The sequence below is a fragment of the Oenanthe melanoleuca genome, chromosome 7, assembly GCF_029582105.1.
Source record: "Oenanthe melanoleuca isolate GR-GAL-2019-014 chromosome 7, OMel1.0, whole genome shotgun sequence".
In the NCBI taxonomy this organism is placed as follows: Eukaryota; Metazoa; Chordata; class Aves; order Passeriformes; family Muscicapidae; genus Oenanthe; species Oenanthe melanoleuca.
Window position 1 is genome coordinate 15,153,718 of NC_079341.1, and position 21,940 is coordinate 15,175,657.

At 37.0% G+C, this 21,940-nt stretch overlaps 1 protein-coding gene across 1 annotated transcript in view; it reads right to left on the reverse strand.

The window, feature by feature from the left end:
• Window positions 1–238: 238 nt before the first annotated feature.
• Window positions 239–21,940, reverse strand: part of OSBPL6 (oxysterol binding protein like 6) — a 95,819-nt gene continuing 74,117 nt past the window's right edge. Inside the window, 13 exon segments of the mRNA XM_056495824.1 lie at window positions 239–9,230; window positions 9,232–9,313; window positions 10,137–10,259; window positions 10,793–10,919; window positions 11,883–12,027; window positions 13,136–13,280; window positions 14,370–14,448; window positions 15,042–15,105; window positions 15,434–15,571; window positions 17,767–18,020; window positions 18,217–18,304; window positions 19,208–19,345; window positions 21,685–21,792. Of these exon segments, the coding sequence (XP_056351799.1) occupies window positions 9,204–9,230; window positions 9,232–9,313; window positions 10,137–10,259; window positions 10,793–10,919; window positions 11,883–12,027; window positions 13,136–13,280; window positions 14,370–14,448; window positions 15,042–15,105; window positions 15,434–15,571; window positions 17,767–18,020; window positions 18,217–18,304; window positions 19,208–19,345; window positions 21,685–21,792 (1,518 nt within the window). The 3' untranslated portion in view covers window positions 239–9,203.

The following is a 21,940-nucleotide window of genomic DNA, read 5'->3' on the forward strand; positions in this document are numbered from 1 at the left end:
ACAATGTACTGTATGCACTGAACAATAGTAATTATACAATTGCACTTCTTCAGAGATCTATTAGAAAATGCTTTTCAGTAAACAGTTTCCCAAATCTAGCATTGTTTGGATTTGCCTCTGAGGAAAAAAAAAATTACAAAATATATGCTTTATCTTTTTTTTTTTGGTAAGGCATTAGCAACATTCATTGGCAGGCTACACAAGTCATTTGTACATGCATTATCCAATTACATTGCAACAGGTAAAAGAGCATCATGTTTCCTGAAAAATTAGAATTGGGTGTAGGTTTTGGACACAATATCCTGGAAAATCTGACTTTGTCTGAAGGAAACAGATGACATCTTTTGTAACATTTTAGAGCACAACAAAAACTACAGCATAGCCAAATTCACTTTTTATTTCCTACCAGAAGCTGTAGGACCACCTTCAGTTGGAGTTGGTATTATGGGTATCATGTATACCAAATGCATCACTGGAATAAAGTCTTTATTATCATTCCTTGTTTATTATTTTCCCCACTACCACCTCCCTGAATCGTGTGGCCAAAGGATGCTCAACTGTAATCAACATTAGCTACTGAATGAGCTTGGGTTTTATTGCATGAGAGGTAGTCAGTGTGAGGCCTCATCTGCTCTCTGGGTTATACAACAGTTCAAAACCAACTTCCAAGTGCAAAGACACAGAGTAAGTGTTGCAGCTGCATTATATGTAAACCTAAAACTGTTTTATTACTGCTCTTTCCTGGCTAGGTTTAATCTCAGAAGTAGCCAGAAAACTTAAAATACCAAAAGAAAGCAATTCTATGTATGTGCTGAAGCCTGGATGGAGAGAGGCACTTTCTCACATTCATTCTTTTCCAGGCTAAGATCAAGAGCATGCTCTTAGCCTGCCACCCCCTGCTCCACAAATCAGAAAGATTAGACTCCTTTTTCTGACTGGCATACAGTACTAGCAGTCCTCAGCTCTGGGCTGGCACCATCCCGGGGAAAGTATCAGGAAACAGGAACATGGATTGCAAATATTCTTACAATTAAGCTTGCCAGAATGAGACATAATATGATGAATTGTAATTGTTTTAATGCACTGTTCTTTATTCCAAATGTCATAGCTATATGAGCTTTGCAGAGACATGAAGTTAACTTGTTTTTTAAAACTACAAGGTTCCAAAATGCAAGAGAGTCAAAGGAAAGTCAAATATATTGCTCGGAGTGGTAAGCAGTCAAACCAACTGTATTTCACACATTTTATCTTCCACAACACAGTGCACATGTTCAAAATCAGGCTTAGGGGCAACTAGTTGAATACCTAGGCTTGACTAGAGCTGAAATAGATTTGGGCAGCTAGATCATCCACTCACCTGGAAGCTCACTGGGTTCAATGGGGAGTGGAGTACCAAGAGCAGCTCAGCCTCTGTGTGGTGCTCATTTGTTCAAGCATGAAGGAGTTAGAAATCAAGTGCTACAAAACCTGGGGTTTTCTCAGGAATGTCACTGTGAAGTGTTTTTATTTGAACTTAAGCATCTACATCTTTTAAACTGATTTAAAAGAGAATTGTTTGCAATGTTAATGCTAAGTACACATTGATGCCTGAGCAATGTCAAAGTCCAAGCAGATGGAGCAGGAAAAAATCTGATGTGTGTTGCTGATTATGTCCTGCAGTGAAATAAAAGTTTATAGATTTGGAACACACAAATTACATCCCTTCTGTATTGCTCCTCAGCTGCTGATGTTTACTAACCATAAGCAATAAAATTGCTTTTACTGGCATAATCAGCACACATTTGGAATCAGAATTAATAAGACTTGTGAATAGTCAAGAACAGATGAATACATTTGCAGGAACTCAATCAAGTAGAATTAACAATACTTTTTTAAATGTTAAATTACTGAATGTATTACAAAGGACCAAACTTATGCTTTTAAAAATTGCAATACTATAAGTAGCTTATATAATTTTCACTATGAATATCTGCAAATTAATTTTCTATTACTTAGAGTTATTTAGAAATTATGGTACTGATGTTTTTTCAAGTATCCTATTCTTTATCATCTCATTATGGAAGCCCACAGCAAACTTTTGAGTGCAAAATTATGAGTTTGCATGTGATTTTTAATACTGAAATACTCAAAATTAACAATGCATTCTGAAACATTTGGGTAGCTAGGTACATAAATGCTTCACACTGTCTTTCTTTCTCTTAAGTAAATTTTTATATTGCTTTCAAAACAATAGAAAAAAATTTATCTGGTGCATCTAAGAACTCAGACCCTTTCTCATTACAGTCTGTTATTTCCCTTTAAAACAGACACTATCTACCCACTACTCAAAAGTAGTACTGGTTCTATATGTTATACTTCTAAAAAGCAACTTTTTCCCTTTAAATCCATCTTAAAAACCACAAAGCAAGTCTCTACTTGCCTTTGTACCTGACATAATAGCATAATCACAGCAGAAAGACTCAGAGGATCTGTTTTTACAAGTAAGCTACCCAAAGATATGGTTTGGTTTTTTTCAGAATGAGCACATGGATACCAGCAGTCAGCAAAGAATGCTCTTTTAGCTGCTTAGGTTCTGACATTTTGGCCTGCTGAGGAATTGGCACAGGGCAATCTACCACCTGAAAGGTTGTTAAAAGCAAAGAAGCTCAGTAAGGCAGTATAAAAATGACAACTAACCTAAACCTAACTCTTCTAATGGCATCCTCAGAATCTGAGGAAGGTAAAAACTAACATTTACAACATTTCATACGTGTGCGCGTGGGAACTAAGCACACCCAAAAAAGTGTGAGATTATTCCCACTTTATATCAGCTTTGTGCAAAAGTGAGAGAAAATACAGAACTCTTTGCTATTGAAATACTGAGAAATCATACATCACCCAGTTAATTATACAAAGAAAAGTAGATTGAGACCCAAAGAAGTCTTGCTACCAGTTGCAACAAATAAATTATACATAATATCCTAGCACAGAACTATCATATTAATCTTTTTTGATACCACAGTAGTTTCATTTTATGATGGCTTTCCATGTGATAAATAAAAGTATCCCTTCAGACAATCTAGCAGTAACAGAGAATTTGCTAAGCAATTCAGAGGAAGAAAAATATTTCAGACATCAGATGTTGGCAGCTTGATTTCTTACTTATTTTACAGTAAATAACATAGACACAAATCCATATACAAAGAAGAATCCCACTGGAAAAGCCCATTGATATTTATTTTTGGCCAGAGGGTGAAATTTTAATGGCCCACCCTGAGAAGTGGACATTTAACATGGCATGAACACCACCCTTCATGTCTGCAGAATTCCAGACATGGAATTTTTTTTAAATTCAATCTTAATGGGATTAATTCTTAGTGTGGAAAAAATATTTGAAAGCAAGTAGTCTAGAAATTATTAAAAAGGAACAAGAACAGGGTCTTTGCTAATTAGAGAGAAAGCTTACTAAGGTAGAAGTTGTCATTTTGCATTTTTGCCTGCATACCAAAATACACTCATCAAAATACACTCATCAGCACTTATCTTTATGCTCAGTCAGGTCTTCTGTGAGACTCAGCAGAAAAGAAAATTTATTGTGATCTGAATTTGTTATACTGTATCTCAACTACTACAGAATATCAGTAGGTACTTATTTCAAAAATTAAATAGACTTATTTTCTAACCTCAAATTGGAATGAGAATTTTCAGTGTTGACTTCAAGGTAGGGTATAACGTAATTTTAATATATTTATTAAGATCCAGTCTCAAAATATTTTATAAAATATTAAGCAAACATAAGGATAATAGAAGATCTCATGTAGTTTCCCACATAGCTAAAGAAGCTATCCTGAATTTTGCTTTCCCTGGAAATTACTGAGGATTAACCTTGTATGCCAATGTAACTATAATATTCCTTGTTCAGGTGACTTTAACAAAGTGAGAGAGAGCATTCAGCACAGGACTACCAGATAAGAAATCTGAGTTTGCAGTCCTGACTCAAGCACTGATTATTCCTGGTGGACATGACAAAGCAACCCCTGGGACACAAGCACAATCCAAAAAAGAGATGGAATTTCAGAACAAGAGGCTGCATGTGTGACTACACCAGCTGGCATCAGAAGCAAGTAGCTCAGTGAAGAACAGTTCTGGTTGAGTATTTGCCACTGTCTTCTGCTCTTGTAGAGCACATAATTTTGATTCTTAGAGAATTTACCCACTTCTGAGTTTCTGAAGGACTTTCCTCACCTCTTCCCATTTTGCATGCTCAGTGTTCTCTTTCTTTAATGCAGAGCACTAAAAGTAGCAGTCAATATGAAAATAAATTTGTGTTTCACAGCAGATATCTGAATCATTGCTCCATGAGTACCAATAAGTAGCTTTACCATACTTCAATTAATTATTCACAGGTCAGAAAGAACATGTTATGCACTGGTGATTATTTATTCAAACTATATAACTCTCTTTTTTGTCCATGTTACCGAGACACCTTCAGCCAAATGCTGGCTACCGTCATTTTTTATTTATAAAAGGAATAAAAACTTCCCTTCACCTTCAGCATTAATTCTGAGCAAATGTCTCCAATCTTCCCTTTTTTCATGCTGTCATGGATCAGTGGAAAGAAAAATGGTATCAAGATAACCAGCCTGAAGTGAAGTCAGCAGCACTGCTGACATTTTAATTCCTACAAGTCAGAAAATTTTCTGTTTTGGTACATCTCACATTGACAAAGCTTCTGTGACTAGTTTCACCATCCTGCATTTGTTGTCTCTCCCTTGCCTTTTTTTTCTGAGGTTTGACAAAGATTGCAAGGAAAGTTAAAAAAAATTAAAAATTAGAGATGATGAGTTTATGAACCCTATACTAATAGGCCTTTACTAGTGAGAGCAAATTTTGCAAAACAGAGAAGGGATATATTCAGCCCTCTTGGTTATGGTGCAATTACAAGTGAACTTCTCCTTCCCTCCAGGACATTTCTAAAAATTCTGATATTTTGAGGAGAAGCTGAGTGTAAGACTGCAATTGAGCTGGGCTTCACTGGTGAGAGGTGAGAAATCCCATTCCCTCCATGGGGAGCAGGGACATGGCCAGATCCAAGCAGCTCACATGGGGGCAGGACCAGCCCTGGCTCCTAGTTTGCCTTAGGGTTTGTGTAGTTTGCTTCCATAAGGCACTGGCAGTGCTCAGAGGGAATAAAGGATAATACCTTTCCACACTGTGCCAGCTGCCTGGCATGTGCTACTCACATAAAACCCACAGGTGCTGCAGGGGCTTATTCAGAGTCAGAAGTTCAAAAGGAGAAAAAAGAAGGGCAACATTGTTTGTATGATGAAAAGACTATATAGTGGGAATTGCACTTTTAAAGCCAAATAAAAACCAGTTTATTTCATGCAGCTTACATCTGTCTAAAATTAGAATGGGTGCCTAGATGACTTTTTAATCACGGTGATGCTTCATGAAAATCAACTCAAATCATCTTTTCCTGTGAGATAAAAAACCCTAATATGCCAAAACTCTGCCACTGTGATAATCTAAAATAAGAATGAAGCTATTTAAATCTTTGTAAGACATTGCATTTGATGAAAATAGCTACAATTACCCTATCATATCCAAAGTACCAGAACAAGGAAGAAATTAAGATGTACTTTTTAAATATTAATAGAAATTACAGCTCATTATTTTGAAACTAAACATAAGTATTGTGTATTTATACAGAAATAAGTGTTTTGAGAAAACACAGGGGAAAAGCATATGTCTTTGAAGTGAAAGAACTTCTTAAATTGCATAAAAAGTTTTACATGTCAAATGATTTACACTAATTTTCAACACTTACCAAGCATACAGCAATTAAATCTACTGAGTTGGATAGAATTTTTCATGCCCTCCAAAGAGAAATACTGCCTGGATAAATGGAGTGAGTGGGGCAGAAACCTGCCTGAAAGGCACTCACTGATGAATGGTCTATGCCCTGCTGGCAGCCAGCAGTGAGCACAGCCCTGCAGGGTCAGTTCTGTGACTGTGCCAGCCAACACCTCCCCTGTGACCTGCTCAAGGACATAAGGCTACAGATGACACCAAATCAGCAGGATGAGATGGCAAAGCTTCAACCAGAAGAGCACATGCTCAGCCTGAGGACTGGGCCAGGAACACTCACTCCACGAGGTTCCACAGAAGTGAAAAGGTCTGATCCTGGAGCAGGAGAAATCCCACCTGCTGGGAAGGGGTGTCTGAGCAGCAGTGCTGCCAAAAGCCAGCAGGCATTTACAAAAGGTGCCAGGCTGCAAAACAGCCAGTGGTGCACTCTCTTGGCAGCATGGGACACTCAGTTCTGCACGACATGGGCAGGGGATGGGGAAAACACACCCCAGCTCACTCAATGCTGAGAATGTCACAGGTTGACTAAAAATTATAATTTGGATAGAAGCCCTAACACCTATCCACTTCAGAAATAGCACAAAATATTCCATTATGTCTGCCAATATTAGAGGGAAAATGCAATAACAGATTTTGCACAGAATACAGAGAATTCTGCACTACAAGAAGCTGCTTTATGGTATATCTGCTTGAACTTTTTAATTTCTGATAGAGACTGCAGATATCTTATGGTGCATCATTTTGTGTCTTTTCTACTTACTAATTCACTAATTTAACATCCACTTGGCTTAGAAAGTGACTTTAATGAAAGATTTAGCGTATCACAGATTTTCTAGATTTAAAAAATGTTAGTATTATTTTTCTTTCAATGAGTGTCAAATAAACAATTGCAAAAAACTATTCAGTGACAGCATTCATAGTGTCCACCAAGTTTCAGTTTGCATTGCAAATAATGGCATTCACAGAGCACTGCCAGAGTGCTGTAAAACTAAAGACCTTCTTTCTATATTTAACTAAAGATTTGCAGCTCTGTCCCTCAATTGTGTTTGCAGTCATACACACAATATTTCCTAATATCACAGTGAACTGCACACAAAGACTGGAGCAAAAGATGGGCAAATGTTTAATAGGGTTGGTTTTAAAGAAAACTACATAGAATAACTAGCTGCTATTTTACACATAATGTGCCAATTTAATTCCTAGTGTAATATTATTAAAGCAAGTAGGATGACCTTAACCAAATATTACTTAAAAAACCAACTCTGATATATTTCATTTTCTTATAGTAACAATTGCAGAACTAAAGTAAGAATAAATCAGACTACTTCCAACTAGGAAAGAGAAATATAACATTCTTTGAATAACTTAAAATTTATTCTTTGAATAACTTAAAATTTTCTTTGGAAGAAATCCCATTAATCTACACAGGAATTTTTATACCAAATTTTTATTTAAAAATTCATGACCATCCACAATTCATAAAAAGTCTACTTAATATTTCCTGTAGGTTTTCATAGTTCTTTCTGTAAGAGAACTGTGTAAAGAATTTGGAACTGATTAACAGCTAATTGCCCTGCTAGTTACTTTGCTGTACAATCAACAGGGAGAACCAAATGAATATTAAATAACCAAAGTAATCTCAGTTGTATAGGGACTCTGGAAAAGGAAGAAGCAGGCTGAGAGCTGGGGATGTGTGGTAATGCACTGACAACTGTTCAAGCAGCTCAGCTGGCAGATCACATACCTATCTAATAATTTTATTTATGACCTCAGGACTGGAATCACTCTTAAATAGAAAAATTGTATGTTATGCATGGGCAGAAAGGAATGCAGAGCCTGTGCATGAAATCTAACCTATCATCAGTGGTTGGATGTATAACACATGCATAAATGGAAGACTAGATCGTACCATATGGAATGTAGCTCTTATCAAATAAATTACTGTTTTTTCTTTTATTAAGATCTGCCCTCCTACTGTTTAATGTTTCAGAGATTTTCAAATAGAAAGTGCCAAGTCTTCTCCCACTTATATTAACTGAGGCTTAGCAACACATAAGAGACTTTGTTTTTAATAAAAAATTATAGAACCATTTTATGAAAAAATGTGAAGTATATTTTGCACTATAGCAAAAAGCTATATTGGCAACACAAGTAGAAGTTGTTAGCTATAACACGTGTGAGCCTCTGCCATTACTCTCAAACATAAATTTAGGTAAGAGAAGTAGATGGGGAAAAACAGAGCCAGGAAAATAAACTGTGTGTGGCAGAAAACAGTTGCATTTACAGTACTATCCAGCTTCTGGAGAGAAGCCAGAGACCTTTGCATGAAATCTCTCTGTGCTTTTAACACTGTTGCAAAGCTTCAGGGATTTCTAATTGTATAAACAGTTATGGGAAAATGAGATTCACTGAGAGGTCTATGTCCAGCCAGTACTAAATGTGACGACTGCATCTCAGCATCAGGAATATGAACTTTCTGACTAGCAACTCATATGCATTTACCAAAATTGAAATTCAACCAGCTAGCAGTTTCTTTTCAGTCTGATTATACAGCCAGCATCCCAAAGCTAAAGCATGTACAGTAGATCTCATACCTCTGAAATACAGTTAGATGTTTGGTTATCTTTTGATTTCAAATAATGCAGGTCTTTCAGTATTTATATTGTGATAAAATTCTAGAGCTTTAAAAATCTGCCCTTCACACAAGCCTAAGCATAGATATTTTAAAATTACTTAATGTACATCTTCATATTTGTTAAGGCATGAACAATGGCATATGAATGGGAACAGCTTCCAGAAAAGCATATCTTTTTGACAAAGGCCAGTCCAAGCACATCACACCAAAGGACTAACCCGAAGCCAGAAATGACAGTGTTGTGACCCAAGAGTTTTTAACAAAAATAGTTGAAACAAAATGGATTTTTTTTTTTCTCTTTTTCTTTCTTTTTTTCTTTAATTTAAATTGTATTACTCTTAATGTCTGTTTAAAGCACCGGTTGCAGTTCTGCGCTTACCACCTCTTCCGAGTGACTTTGGATAACTCATCTGCTTCTTTATTTCCGAAATTTCAGCATACGAAACTTTAAAAGGTTTCTGTCTCCTTTTTTTTTTTTTTTTTGTTTTTTTTTTTAATTAGTTTTGATGGCTGCTGCAAAATTAGAAAGATCCAGAAGTGGTCAGGGACCTGGTCTAATGCACTTCCAAAAGTCCATTATAAAGATGAATATAAATGTGTATGATATGGTTTTTCCTGTAGACCCACAAACCACGCTTAGCTATAAGAAACATATTGTGCATAGTTATTTTTTTTTTTTTCTTCAGAGTGATATGTTTACTAGGTCTACATTCTCAGTTTACCAGAGTACAGGAATGTCTAGCTTTACTAAAGCCAGGATCCTTTCGCAGTTCCCAGTAGGTTTCATTGGTAACCCAGGCTTCTCTTTGATTAGCGTCAATAACTTTTCTGTAGAAAGGGGGAAAAAAAAGAGAGAGATAAAGAGACTAAAAAAGTATTGAGAATAGATATTGCTCTTATGCAATATAAAATCAAATTCCACACTTCTCTGATCTAACCCAAATTTCATATTTCTAAAGGACACAAGAAAAGTCAGGAATTTAGAAATCAACCTATATCAAAAGCGGGAGACAGAGACAACAACCAAGACTGAAAATCTGTTGTTTGATTTGTGTGAGCAGGTCTTAGAGCCCCATAAAACCCCTTTGTCCACTACAGATCCTGATTATGCTGAAGGGGATTATCCAATAGATGGAGCTTGCAGAATGTAAGCCTTTAACTCTCTATTTTTTTGTCTCTGCATTTTGCTTACATTATGCCAACTGCATCAAGCACATTCAATCTTTTCACTTTTGATTCCCCATGTTAGACAGGAGGCTACTTGGCATGATTATTCCTTGTTTCAGAAGAATGCTTAATTAAAAAAACAGTCAACAAAAAACCACCTTCATTCAAAAATAAATACATTTTAAAGGTATATGCATGCATTTATATATAGATGTTATAGATAAATATACATGTATGATGTTGCTGTTCAGGTCACATGGTATTACTTGTCTATACAATGACTTTTAAAAAGCCCCTAGTTAAATCTTAGATCCTAATATTATACTTCTAAGTCCACTTCAGTAGGAAGGTTTGTATAGCTGAGGCTCATTATGAGAAAATGATCATTCAAAACTGTGTACAAATTGCTTCAGAGAAGTATGTATCAGATATCTTATTATCTTTCTTAAAACACTTTCACCATTATCAGTCTGTATTGACTCACTTAAAAAATTTGGGTACATATTCAATGCCGTTCTCTTCCATGTACCGCCGCCGAGCTCTCTGGAGTTCCTCTATTCTTTGTTTCTCAGATGCTGCTGCTTCTATATTTCCTTCCTCCAGAAGCCTGTAGGAATAACAGCAGGCCCTATAGCAATCACACAGCCTAGTCCAAGGGATTTCCCAGCACCAATCATCACAAAAGACAAGCAGAAGCCAAGTGTGCTGTCGGTGCTGATCCAGCCTGAGATGTGACTCCCCAGCTACGTGTGCCTGACCTACAGCCTGAGGCACACACTTTGCTCAGCTACTTCAGCATATCACAAACACTGAAGGACTAGGAGCTGAGACTTTGGAGGGAATTACTGCAGCTTCCATCCATAGCAGAAGTGCACAGCATTTCAGAGCCTGTTTTTCAGTTTGTCATGAGGAATCTGCCCCAGGGTTGCACCAAAGATCTATGGCATCAACAAGAAGCCCTCTAATTTCCCTCAGATGGGTTAAGCACAAATTTGAGTGCAATACTGACTACCTTCTCTGCTAGCAGAAGTCCTCCATGGCTTAATTCAGACTGCAGTGAAGATACAGACAAAATTCAAGACTCAGCCAAACTCAGCCTTGAGCCCACCAAATATTAAATGTATAAATAAGCATTCTTGCCTTTGATCTGGCCTGAATCGTGCATCTGTTGCAGGAAGAAGATCTTTCAGTAAGGGATCTAATTCATTGAGCTCAATAGCAAACCTTGTGAAGCCATAATAACGCTCATAATTGGTTGGCATGGAGCCTGAATGCATAAGACAAAGAAAAAAGCTTTTTAAGCTCTTACTCTAAATATGCAAGATATTCCTTTATTTACAAACTTTTAACAGAACAAATAATTAATATATTTTACTCTTACAATTAAAAAGCAACAGAAGCTATTCTCTAAGTGAAACAAAATTCACTAAATATTAATATCAACTGCTTCTCCTGCAGAGATTGTAATTGCATGTTAACAGATTCAAAACTTTTATGATCTTCCTTCCACTTTAAATAAAAACTAATTTTTTCAAGATTTTCAAGATAAGGAACATTTTCCTGTTTCCCAGAAAGTGGGCTTGACCTTTAGAGTTCATTTTGGAACTTAGCACACACTCACAGACTGATTCACCACTACAAGGAGTCAGAACAGACATTGCAGAGAGCAGGGTGCAAAGTAGGGCTCAAAAAACCATAAATACAAAGTAGGATTCTACATTCTAAGAACAATAACTCCTGGATAATGGTTGTAGGAAAGATACAGGTGCAAAGGATGACTAATTCAACCTCAGGCCTCTAAGCAAGCAGGAAGTTGAAATCAGATCCTGAAAGTCCCAGGTGCTCACCATCTCTGAAGACCAATCCTTCAGGCTAATAAAGAATTAAGAGAACAAACTCAATAAACTGCTATTAGTTGAATCCAAAAAAGTTACCCTGCTCTCTGTAAGAAGGTCAGCCCAGAGGCCCAATTGTTTTCATAATTTAATTCTTCTGATACTCCAAGGTCCAGCACATCTGACCAGGAGTCAGACTGAGTTGTAAAAGATTATGCCCTTTAAGAACATTTCCATACACCATTATTATAAACTCATGTAAGTTGTTGTTTGTCTCGACAGGGATTTTAATTTCTCTAGTATTATTTTGTGTATTTAAAATGAAGGCTAAAACAGCTTCAGATAGTTTAGGTTTATCCTACAACACCTTCCAGAGTTTTTTACAGGCTTCTTACCTGGTCTCCAAATGCACTTGGCTGAAGGTGCAACCCCACAGTAGAGGCCTTCATGCCACTTGCCAAAAAGGCGGTGAACCACCTTCCCTTCTTGATCTATCACAACACCCTGGACCTCATTGACATTTGAATTCCAGTAGTTCACCTGCAAGTTTAACCAAGAGTCACTACAACAGCCCATTGTACCAGTCCACATAATGAATGTACCTTGGCACGTGGTGCCAGCTGTCCAAATTCTGTGTTGGAACAGCTCACCTGGAACTATGAATACCAAAACTTGGAAAATCATACAGTCCTAACGTGAACTGAATTAGCATAGGAGAAACTCTGCATAATTTGTGATGTGGTTTTGATGTAAAAGCACATAAATTATCTGCACTATCTGGGAGCTGCATTGTCAGCTATTAACCCAAATCCAACCATTCTGCAAAAATGACCCTTTGCCTGTCAGAGCCAGTTAACACTCCTCTTCCTACATGAGGAGGTATTGAATATACCTGTACTTGTATGGGAATTCTTTTGTGGGTGTTGAACACTACTGTATACAGCAGGGAAGACATTCAGCCAGTATCACATGTTGTTTTTTTCTGTTTCTCTTCTCTGTTTTGCTTTCCTTAGACACATTTAGCTCTTATACCTTCATCCCAGAACCAGTTGCCCATTCTCAGATTATCCACCAAAACACAAATTTCATGTTATGTTAACACTCCATTGCTAACACTGCAATGGTATTGAAGTCTTTTGTTGCAATGTGAAGACAAATTTATTTTTAGGGAAAATATTTTATAGTAACATAGCTATATAGACTTCTTCTTTTATATATGGTCCTAGCCTGGGTATTAAAATACAATGAAAAAAAGCAGGAATATGTAATGTAAAGAGATAAAATACTGACTGACAAATTCTAGTAGAAAGAGAAGTAAAATTGCATGGTAGTGTACAGTGATTTTGTGTTTTCACTGTGGTAGTACAAAAAAAATAAATTATTTTTAATCAAAAACCAGCAACAGTACAGCACACAGCTATACAGGAACAGAACACACTGATATCAAATGCTCAGTGGAATAGACTCATACTAATTGAAATAGCATTCTCATTTGACAACTTACATTTTCTGAATACTGATAAAGGAAAACAAAGTTAAAACGTGGAATGTGGACTTCAGGAATAGTGAAGAAACAGTTTTATGTACCCTTAAATTGTGCAGCTATATGTATATGAATACAAGATATACATTAGCATCCATATGTTACCTTGACAAAAGTGAGTTTACAAATACAAACACTGCTTTTTGTGTTTCTGATAGTTATCTCTCCGTAGTGCTCTATCCATCTCCTTCCACTAAGAATATTATGTATGCAAGTAGTGACTTTGTTCCAGACATAGTAATCTCCATACCTAAGAACAGATTAAGAAGTAGTTGGTAACATCTATTCATCATGATCATTACTGAAATAAAAAGTAAAACCTTGCTCCTTTATTGTAAAAACAAACCGTATTTCCCAAAAACATCTGCACAGATGACAAAGTCCTGTATCTGGGTACATCACAAATCCTCCTTAGAGAATCTCACCTAAGTTCCAGTGCAAGAACTACAGAAAGGTGCTATAAACCACAATATGAACCACTGAAGCCTGCGTGGCCTATTCACTGTCCTCAGAGCATGAGGTGCTTTGGCCTCAATTCTTATAGGGGCAGGACAGTGACCCACAGATCAACATGAGGCTGAATTGAGATTATAGGAAGAAAATGTAAGTAAATCACAAACAAAACAAAATAAATATGAAAAGGAGATCAAGGAAAGGAAGTAGGAAGCCAAGAGCACACTGGCTCATCATCCCTTTCACTTTGTAATATCTATCCAATCAGAGCATCTCTAAATCAAACAAGAGAATAAAAACAGATAATTATATTGTGCAAAGCAGATTCTCCTTCAGAGTTTAGGGGAAGGCATGAAGACAGAAGCAAAACAGTTCCAGTGTGCATTTACTTCAATTTCATGAGATGGATAAAGAGGTGAAGTGATGCTGTACTGTTAGAGGCAGAAAGAAAGGCTGGCTGCAATGTACAGGTGCAAGAACACCCCTGCAAAACCAGAGGACATGTTAAAGTGTCCACTCCTTAGCATTTACAAGCTGCAGCTAGTCCACAGCACCAGCTGCTGCCAGTCCTGCACGGCAGCTTTGCTCTGAACAGCTCATCACTGCTGTACATTTATATAAATCATGGGTTCTCTCTCCCAAAACATTTCTCTCCCACTTCTCCATCACTTTCTGGAGTGTTTATTTTCCCTCCAAAGCCAAAAACAGATCTCCAGAATCAAAAATGTTCCAGTAGCCCCAGCTGAACCCTAAGGAGAGATTAGAGCTGGGCACAACTCTCACCAGTACAATCCACATGATGCCTGCACACCCCAACCCATTCACAAGGCAGCACAGACCAGAGTGCACTAGACTGAAAACAAGAGGAGAGAGGACAGTGGCTTACTTTGGAAGAGTCACATTCAAGGTTCCAACAGGCAGAATTTCCATTGATTTCCCCCAGAATTTGTTTTTCCATCTGATATCTGAATATAATAGTGAAATGCTTTAAAAACTGAAATAACCAAGATCTCCCCCTTGCACTGATGTGTGGCACCAGACCATCTGTGCTAGACTACCCAGTTCTAAACAGAGCAGCAGATAGTATGAGTTTGCCATGAAAATACTAAATAAAAAGTTCTAGAAAATTACATTATGTCAGAAAAAGCAAACGTAAGTTTAATTAAGCATCGTGTCTGTGCTGCATGATTGTCAAATATCTTGTGCAAACATTCAGTGCAAATTAAAGGCATACACCAGTAGGTACAAGTAAAGAAAGAGTAATTTTTCAACTGTAAAAAGAACTGCTCGTGTTTGTAAGAGGCAGTAATTTTATAGGCAAAAACCTTTTAAATGGAAGGGCATAAACAGGCTGCAAGTGACAGGGGAAGTTGTAACATGTTTGCTCACTCTTAATGAGGATTTGGAGTAAAATAAATCAGATCATCAGTTTATAATATGTCACTTCAAAATAGTAAGCATAGAAATTCTGAGTAATTCCAAAATGCAAAGCTCAGCTTTTACAAAGTTTTTACTTGACAGTAAAAAAGGAGTTATGCTTTTGAATTAAAAAGTATACCTTGCCAAAACACAAAGTTTTTCGATTCACAGTGACAGGCCGAAATGGGAGGATGGTGGCTAACCTGAAAAACAGTTTGGTTGAATTAAAAACATTTAATTTTCATTCCTAACACAGTACAATTGTTATTGCAATATGAAAATACTAAATAGCCCATGTTGCTATGAAAACAGATGCAACTTAGGTTGTTGCACTTAAAAAGAGTTTCTTGCAATTACTATAAAAATGTATTCCTTCCAGCATTTAATGAAGTCCACTCATATTAGCAATATTTATTTGCTTCTAAGAAAGCAAATCATTCTAAGTAGGAAAAAAAAAAGGGATTATTCTATAAAATGAAGAACAAAAAATAGAAATCTAAACAGGAGTATCTATCTAGAAACAAGCTTTACCTGCTCTGAGAAAAATCGAAATCCTTTGTCTTCTCGAATACATTCATAAGTTTCACCAAGCACTGGGTTAAATGGCTTGCTTCCTGCTCTAAAGTATGTAGAGGCATAGCCTGATGCTGCAAAGGCAGCTATGAGAACCTGTAAAAATACAAACCAGAACATGAGAATAGGCATTCTTGAGTATGAGCCATCACTATGTGGTACCACAAACTCTCTGCTCAGAGTGACAACTGGATTAATGAAGCATGCCTGAGAGTGAAACCATGCATCCCAGCCAGAACCAGTATAAATTTTATTTCTTCTGTTGATATATTTTTTTTTTCTTCATGGTCTCATTCATTCTTTCAACAGTCCCTTAAAATGACAATCTGCACATGACAGTTTTTCTGCCTTTGACCAGGCTTTTTATTAGTGACCTAAAACAGACCAGCTCTAGTCTTCCTTTCCATGAATAAATATAATGTAGTAACTTCTAATTACAAGATCACATACCATTTCCCTATGGGAACTATTTTATTTAGTGCCAAACATAAACAGCTCTCATTTAGGATGTCCTTAGCACAGAGTTATCTCCAAATCTTCCACACAAGTGCAGCCTTAACAGCCCCCTTGTCTATATGTACAACCACAATTTAATAATATCTAAGCCAGGCCTGGCTGGGAGTAGTAAACTGTGACATGCCATGGTTATTTAGTTTACAGGTCCCATTTGCAGAGTTTAAAAAAAATCATATCAGCCAGTCAGAAGTCCCAACAAAACTTCAGAAAAACAATACAGGGGTAAAAATGAGTAAATACTTGGCAGTATGATACAAGTGGGGCAAATCTTTACCATGTGCCACCCTCCTCCTGCTAGTGAGGACACAGGCCTCGTGTGAGGCTTCATGTGTTTTGTTTTCTTCCCACTGTTTAATGGGCGCTCCATTGTCTATTCATTTTGTATTATTCAGAAATGCAGCATCAACAAAATTAAAACTGAACACTGTTTTCACAGGCTTTTCTTCAACAGTAAAACCTTCATTCTTCTAAAATGGTTTTCAGATGAATTTCAACTTCCTTTTTTTAATTAAATTAACTGCAGAGAAGCAAAGGAGTTTACTATCCTTGTGATATAGAGAGAAATGTGAAATAAATGGTTTCCACTACTTTTGGATGCTTATTGAAGATAGCAAAGGCCAGATCTTGCAGAGAACAGTGAACAAGCACTGTTCATATTCTGCACATATCCACAGCATTGCTGCCACAAGTTTTGGGTATTCAGCTCTTTTCCAGGTAGACCCATAATGGTCCCACCTCAGCTCAGGTGTGCAGTTTGCATTTTTAGGGGTGCTGTCTAAAAGTTTGGCTTGTATTCCCAAGTACTGCAGTAGACACCAGAGAAGGAGAGTGAATCCATATTCCCAAGGAAGCTTTCAGTTGCACCATGGCACTGCCTTTCTGAATTCTCCCACTACTTCAATACTGACCTTTCAAACTTTTCAGCAAAGGTAACCATCTGCTTTACTCATTACAGTCCTGCCCACTCCTTGCAGAATCTCTCTCCTTTTGTGAGGGACAGAATCACAAACACTCTGAGTTGGAAGGAACCTACTATGATGATCTCCTGAATCTTGTGAGAAAACACAATGTGATGATGAAAAATTCAACTCCCTTTCTTAAGACTGGTTCAACTTCTTCAGTGTTTAGGATTCCTCCCTCTCCTGCAGGCCTTGTGAACACAGGAGTTCAGTAACAGCCAAAGGCAACCTCTCTTCTCCCAGTTATCCACAGTGATGCCAACCCATACCAGGGAACAGCAGATGTGTTCAGCCAACTTTCCCCTACAGCCTTTCCCTGGGTCTTCTGAGGAAAAGGAGACAGATCAAAGCACCCTGAGAGCTGAGGTTCAAAAAACCAAAACACATCTACAGGGAGCTGAAGTCAGACTGCCCAGGCAAACTTTGTCCTGGTGTTTTGAAACTTCTCTCTCAGAATTTGCCTGAGAGGACATCTTTTTCACACCTATATTGACCATAAGGCAATGCTGGATTTGATCACTGAAAGCCAGGAAAGGATGCTGCAGAGAAACTGCCAATGCTTACATCTACAGTCATAGAGTGTGAGAACAATCTCAAAGAAACGAGTTACAACTGCAGGACTTGGTTTGAAGTCAAGAAAATCCTGCAGCCTTGTTCAGATCAAACTACCACCTGCAATCGTTCACAACCCTTTTCTGAGCCAGCAGGGAGGTCTGTTGTCTGTGCCTAGGAGGAGATAGAGAGGACCCTGCACAGACCCCACTCAGCAGCTCCTTTTCACCACAGACAGAAGAAGTGCTACACCAAGTGCATTACCATGCGCTCATAGGGATCGTCTGTTTCGGCAGCCTTGTCCAAGAGCTCACTGTATTCCAGCTCTTCACAAAGATGCTGCAAGGTGTTCAGAGGCTCATTTAGCTCAACTGGCATGGACACTTTGGAAAGATCTTTGCCAATGTTATTTCTCAAAATATTCCACAGATTGATGTTACTGGTGTCAGGGCTGGGAGCTGGGAGACAAGTCCTCCGTCCATTTCGGAATGCGCCTCCTGTTAGCTCACCATTAAGAACTGGGAAGGGAAAAAATATTGTCATAAGAAAGCACCAGACTAGGAAAAACAGAGCTCTCCTTTCAACCAAATCACTGCCAGAACAAGCAAGCCCAACTTCACTGCTTTCATCTGAGTTGGACTTGTATTGACATGCAGTAATTCTGGTACATGAACATAACCAATGTAATTTCCCAAAGTTTGAAACACAGTATACTTTGCCGAGAAATGTTGTCTGCAACACTGGTGTTGTCCTCAGATATATTGTCACTCACATCACTGATATAAGATTCATCATCAGAAGCCTAAAACATAAATAAAATATCCATTAACTCAAATACATATAAAATATGCTGACAAAACAGACAAAAATAATTAGTTTGAAACTATTAGTTTGAAAAATAAAAAGTTTGAAACACAAAAATATTCTCAAAAAAATAATCTCTATGCAATTAGAAATATTAGCTAAATCAACTGGATGTTTCAATCAATCCATAGTGCCATTAGTGCTATTTTTGCACTACAAGTGTCAAAACAAATGCTATGTCGTCCTCAAGTTTCTGAATTCCTTATTGTCCAAATACAGACATGAGATCTGCAATACATGGCTTCAAGCAAGATCAGGGATGAACAAAATATTGATAACACAATGTGCTAGGGATGGGGGGTGAGAAGAGATAGTCAGATTTCTGCTTTTTATAAAGAACCAAACAATATAACATTTCAGAAAACAAATCATGTACACATCCATCATTTTGCAAAACAAGAATCTCATCAGCGTCAAGAATATTTTTTAAATTGCTTTACACAACTGTTTTTTCCAGAAATATTATTTTTTTCTCTATTTCTGTCATTACAGAGTATAACTTTATATACATATATAGCAGAAGATTTTTTTTTAAAGAATATTTGCAAATCTAAATTTATTTGACTGCATAGTCAGCTGTAACTGTCCTTAGGTGGAACTGCCACAGCCTAGAAAAGACACATACTGAATGTAAGTTATTGACACAACTAAATTCCAACTCAGTTTTACACTTCAGGAAACTCCTGCACCTCTTGATGTGATCTCAGGTTTGTTTATCTACACTTTTTACATTCTGACACCTTTTTATTCTAAGTAGCATTACTAAAAAGAAACAGATGACTATTGGTAGCACTACCTAGCTGTGTCCAGCAGCAGAGCTGCCACAGGTGTCACAGCCTACCTCGTTTTCTGACGAGCTGGCAGACAGAAGCACCTCCTGTGCATCAAAGAACTCTGAAACAGATTCAGACATTGAGAGCCTGCTCTCATTAGAAACTTGCTGAGACAGTGGCAAACTGACATGAATTTGTTCACCCGTCTGAAAATAAAGCACACAGAAGTAAAAGTATTATTTCACATATTAAAGAAATAAGCCTAGAAGGGGTAAATCACCTGAATAAGATTTCTATGCCAAATATAAGCACAGAGAGTAAAGACAGCACTTTAGCAGGACTTTTTGTGTACCTAAGAGATGAGACTGAAGATGCAAAAATAAAGTGTATTTTGAACAGTGAGATACATGTCTTCATTTGAGGCCTGCCCAGCATCTACTGCCAAGTCTTAGCAGCATGAAATTGCAGATCTAGATCTCTATGCAGAGAACTGATTTTGTGGGCAATAGCTGTATTGTGTCAGACAGGTTCAGCCATGAATTTCAGATTAAATGGCATCTGGTAATAACAAATCAAATCACCGGGAGCTAGCTTTGATACAACTAAAATTTAATTATAAAGTTTTATAAGGTCAGGGAGTTGTAAGTTACTCTGCAAATAAATGATCTTGTGAACCAGTTTGGTAACAATGTTTGAAATGTTTGAATATTTAGGAGGATAGCTATAATATGTATTTTTATTGACCTTAATTCTATGTTTATATTCCAAATCTCATTTGCATTATGCCATTAACCCTGACTCAACAATACTAAAGGGAATGAACTCTCTAAGGTTTATTATAATGAAATGTAACAGCAAAGTCAAGGACTCAAAACTGTGCTGTGTTGATGTCAGCAGTGCAACAAGCTAAAATAGTGAAATATACCCTCCTCTTCCTGCTGGTGATGGGTGGAACACCAGATTTCAATGTTACCCTGCAGGCTATCACATTAGAGAAAAATTAAGATGCTCTCCCTGTAGCATTTTACGTCAAGATCTTTTGCTGTGGGGCAAACAGATGACAGACTTAACCCCTTAATTTATACAGCATGTTTTTCCTGGGATCAAATACAGATGAAACTACTGAAGCCCTTTTAAACGTGGTTAACTCTTCAGATTGCAACACAATCCCTGTTAATCTTATTCCAGAACTCCTGCATATGGTTTTGTTGGCATCTTAATTCTGTAGAATTATTCTATACAGTTACCTCAAAATGAAATAACAAAATATCCCAAAAAAGCATAAACAAGCCAAGGGGTCAAAACCCATTCCTTTTTCATTAGGATTTATAAGATTGTAGATGGATTGTGATGCTTGATGAATTATAATGAAAACTCATTATAAGCTCATTTTACTGTAATCTTTACAGGAAGTGATCAAAATTTTGAGGTTTCACATAAACTAGAGGGACTTGGAAAAATACACGTGCTCCTACCTGAAAAAGACCCTCACACAAGCATTGTCTACATGCTGCAAGATTATAGATATGTATGAAACAAGCAAGATAAGTGAATGAGTGATCTGGAAACTCTGAAAAACTTCTTCAGTCAGGCATACTTCTAGCAAGACAGTGATGAACAAATGGAAAAGAAACAGTTAACCAACAAAAAATACAGAACAGAAGAGAGGGTGGCTGCCCAGAACTTCACTGCACATTGCTGTGCTGTGGCATCACTTCACTTCTGTGCTCTGTTGCTAACCTCCAACATGCTGGATTCTTGGAAAAATTATTTAGACATTTTAAAAAAGCTAATAAACAAAAACAGTTTTATCTTTCTTGCTTGTTGGAAGAATTAATTAGGAGACAAGACTATGTCAATTGAAATGGCATATGCATAGAAAAAAAATAGTGGAAATGACAAATCAAAAACATTTTTGTGAAATGCAAGCAGAATGGTTGCCAAAGTGACCATACTAATTGCAATATATTATAGTCCACAAATTCAGATTTGTCACCAGGGAAGCTCACTGTTATTAATACAAATGTTTGTTAATCTGTTGACTAAGGAAAACAAAACAAGAAAAACTAGATGTTGCAAAAATATTAGTGCAGTGCTTGGTTCATGGACTGAACCTTTTGTTTTTAACAGTACCACTCAAGATTCTAAATGTGAGGCCCTTCAGACACTTGCAAAATCAGGTCATTAAATAATTAATTGTTCTGTTGATTTGGCAAGAGCCTAAGACACAAAACTGGTTAGCTACTGTGTGATACATTCAAATACAGTAAAACCTCACTAATTCCCACAGCCAACAATTATTATTCCAAAACTGGAGTCCTTCTCTGCTCCTCTAAAGAGACCAAGCTGAGCTCTTTCATGTCTGACATACAGAAAACAAAAAAGTGAAGTTTTATTGTAGGTAAGGAAATATAACCTGACTTTTTCTATGAATGAACATTTGCCAATCTGAAAAATTCAATAATTTTTCAAGTATGTTTCAGCTATTTAGTGAGAATTAGCAAGGTTTGTTTGTAGTCTAAATCATTAAAGGCCAAAGTCTTACCTCATCAGGACTAGGGATAATATTTACACTGACAACCTGATCACAAATTACAGATTCTGAATGTATTCTGTTCAAGCGACTCCTTAGTTCAGCATTCTGGTTGAGAGCCTTAAAATAAAAATTGCACATTTCATTTAAAATTAAAATGCAAACACCAAAAGAAAAAGAAAAGGAGAAAAAGGGGGGAAAAAAATAAAAGAAGAAAAAAAGCTTCTTTCCAGCAATTTCCTGAAAAAATCACTGAACCTCCTTTCTT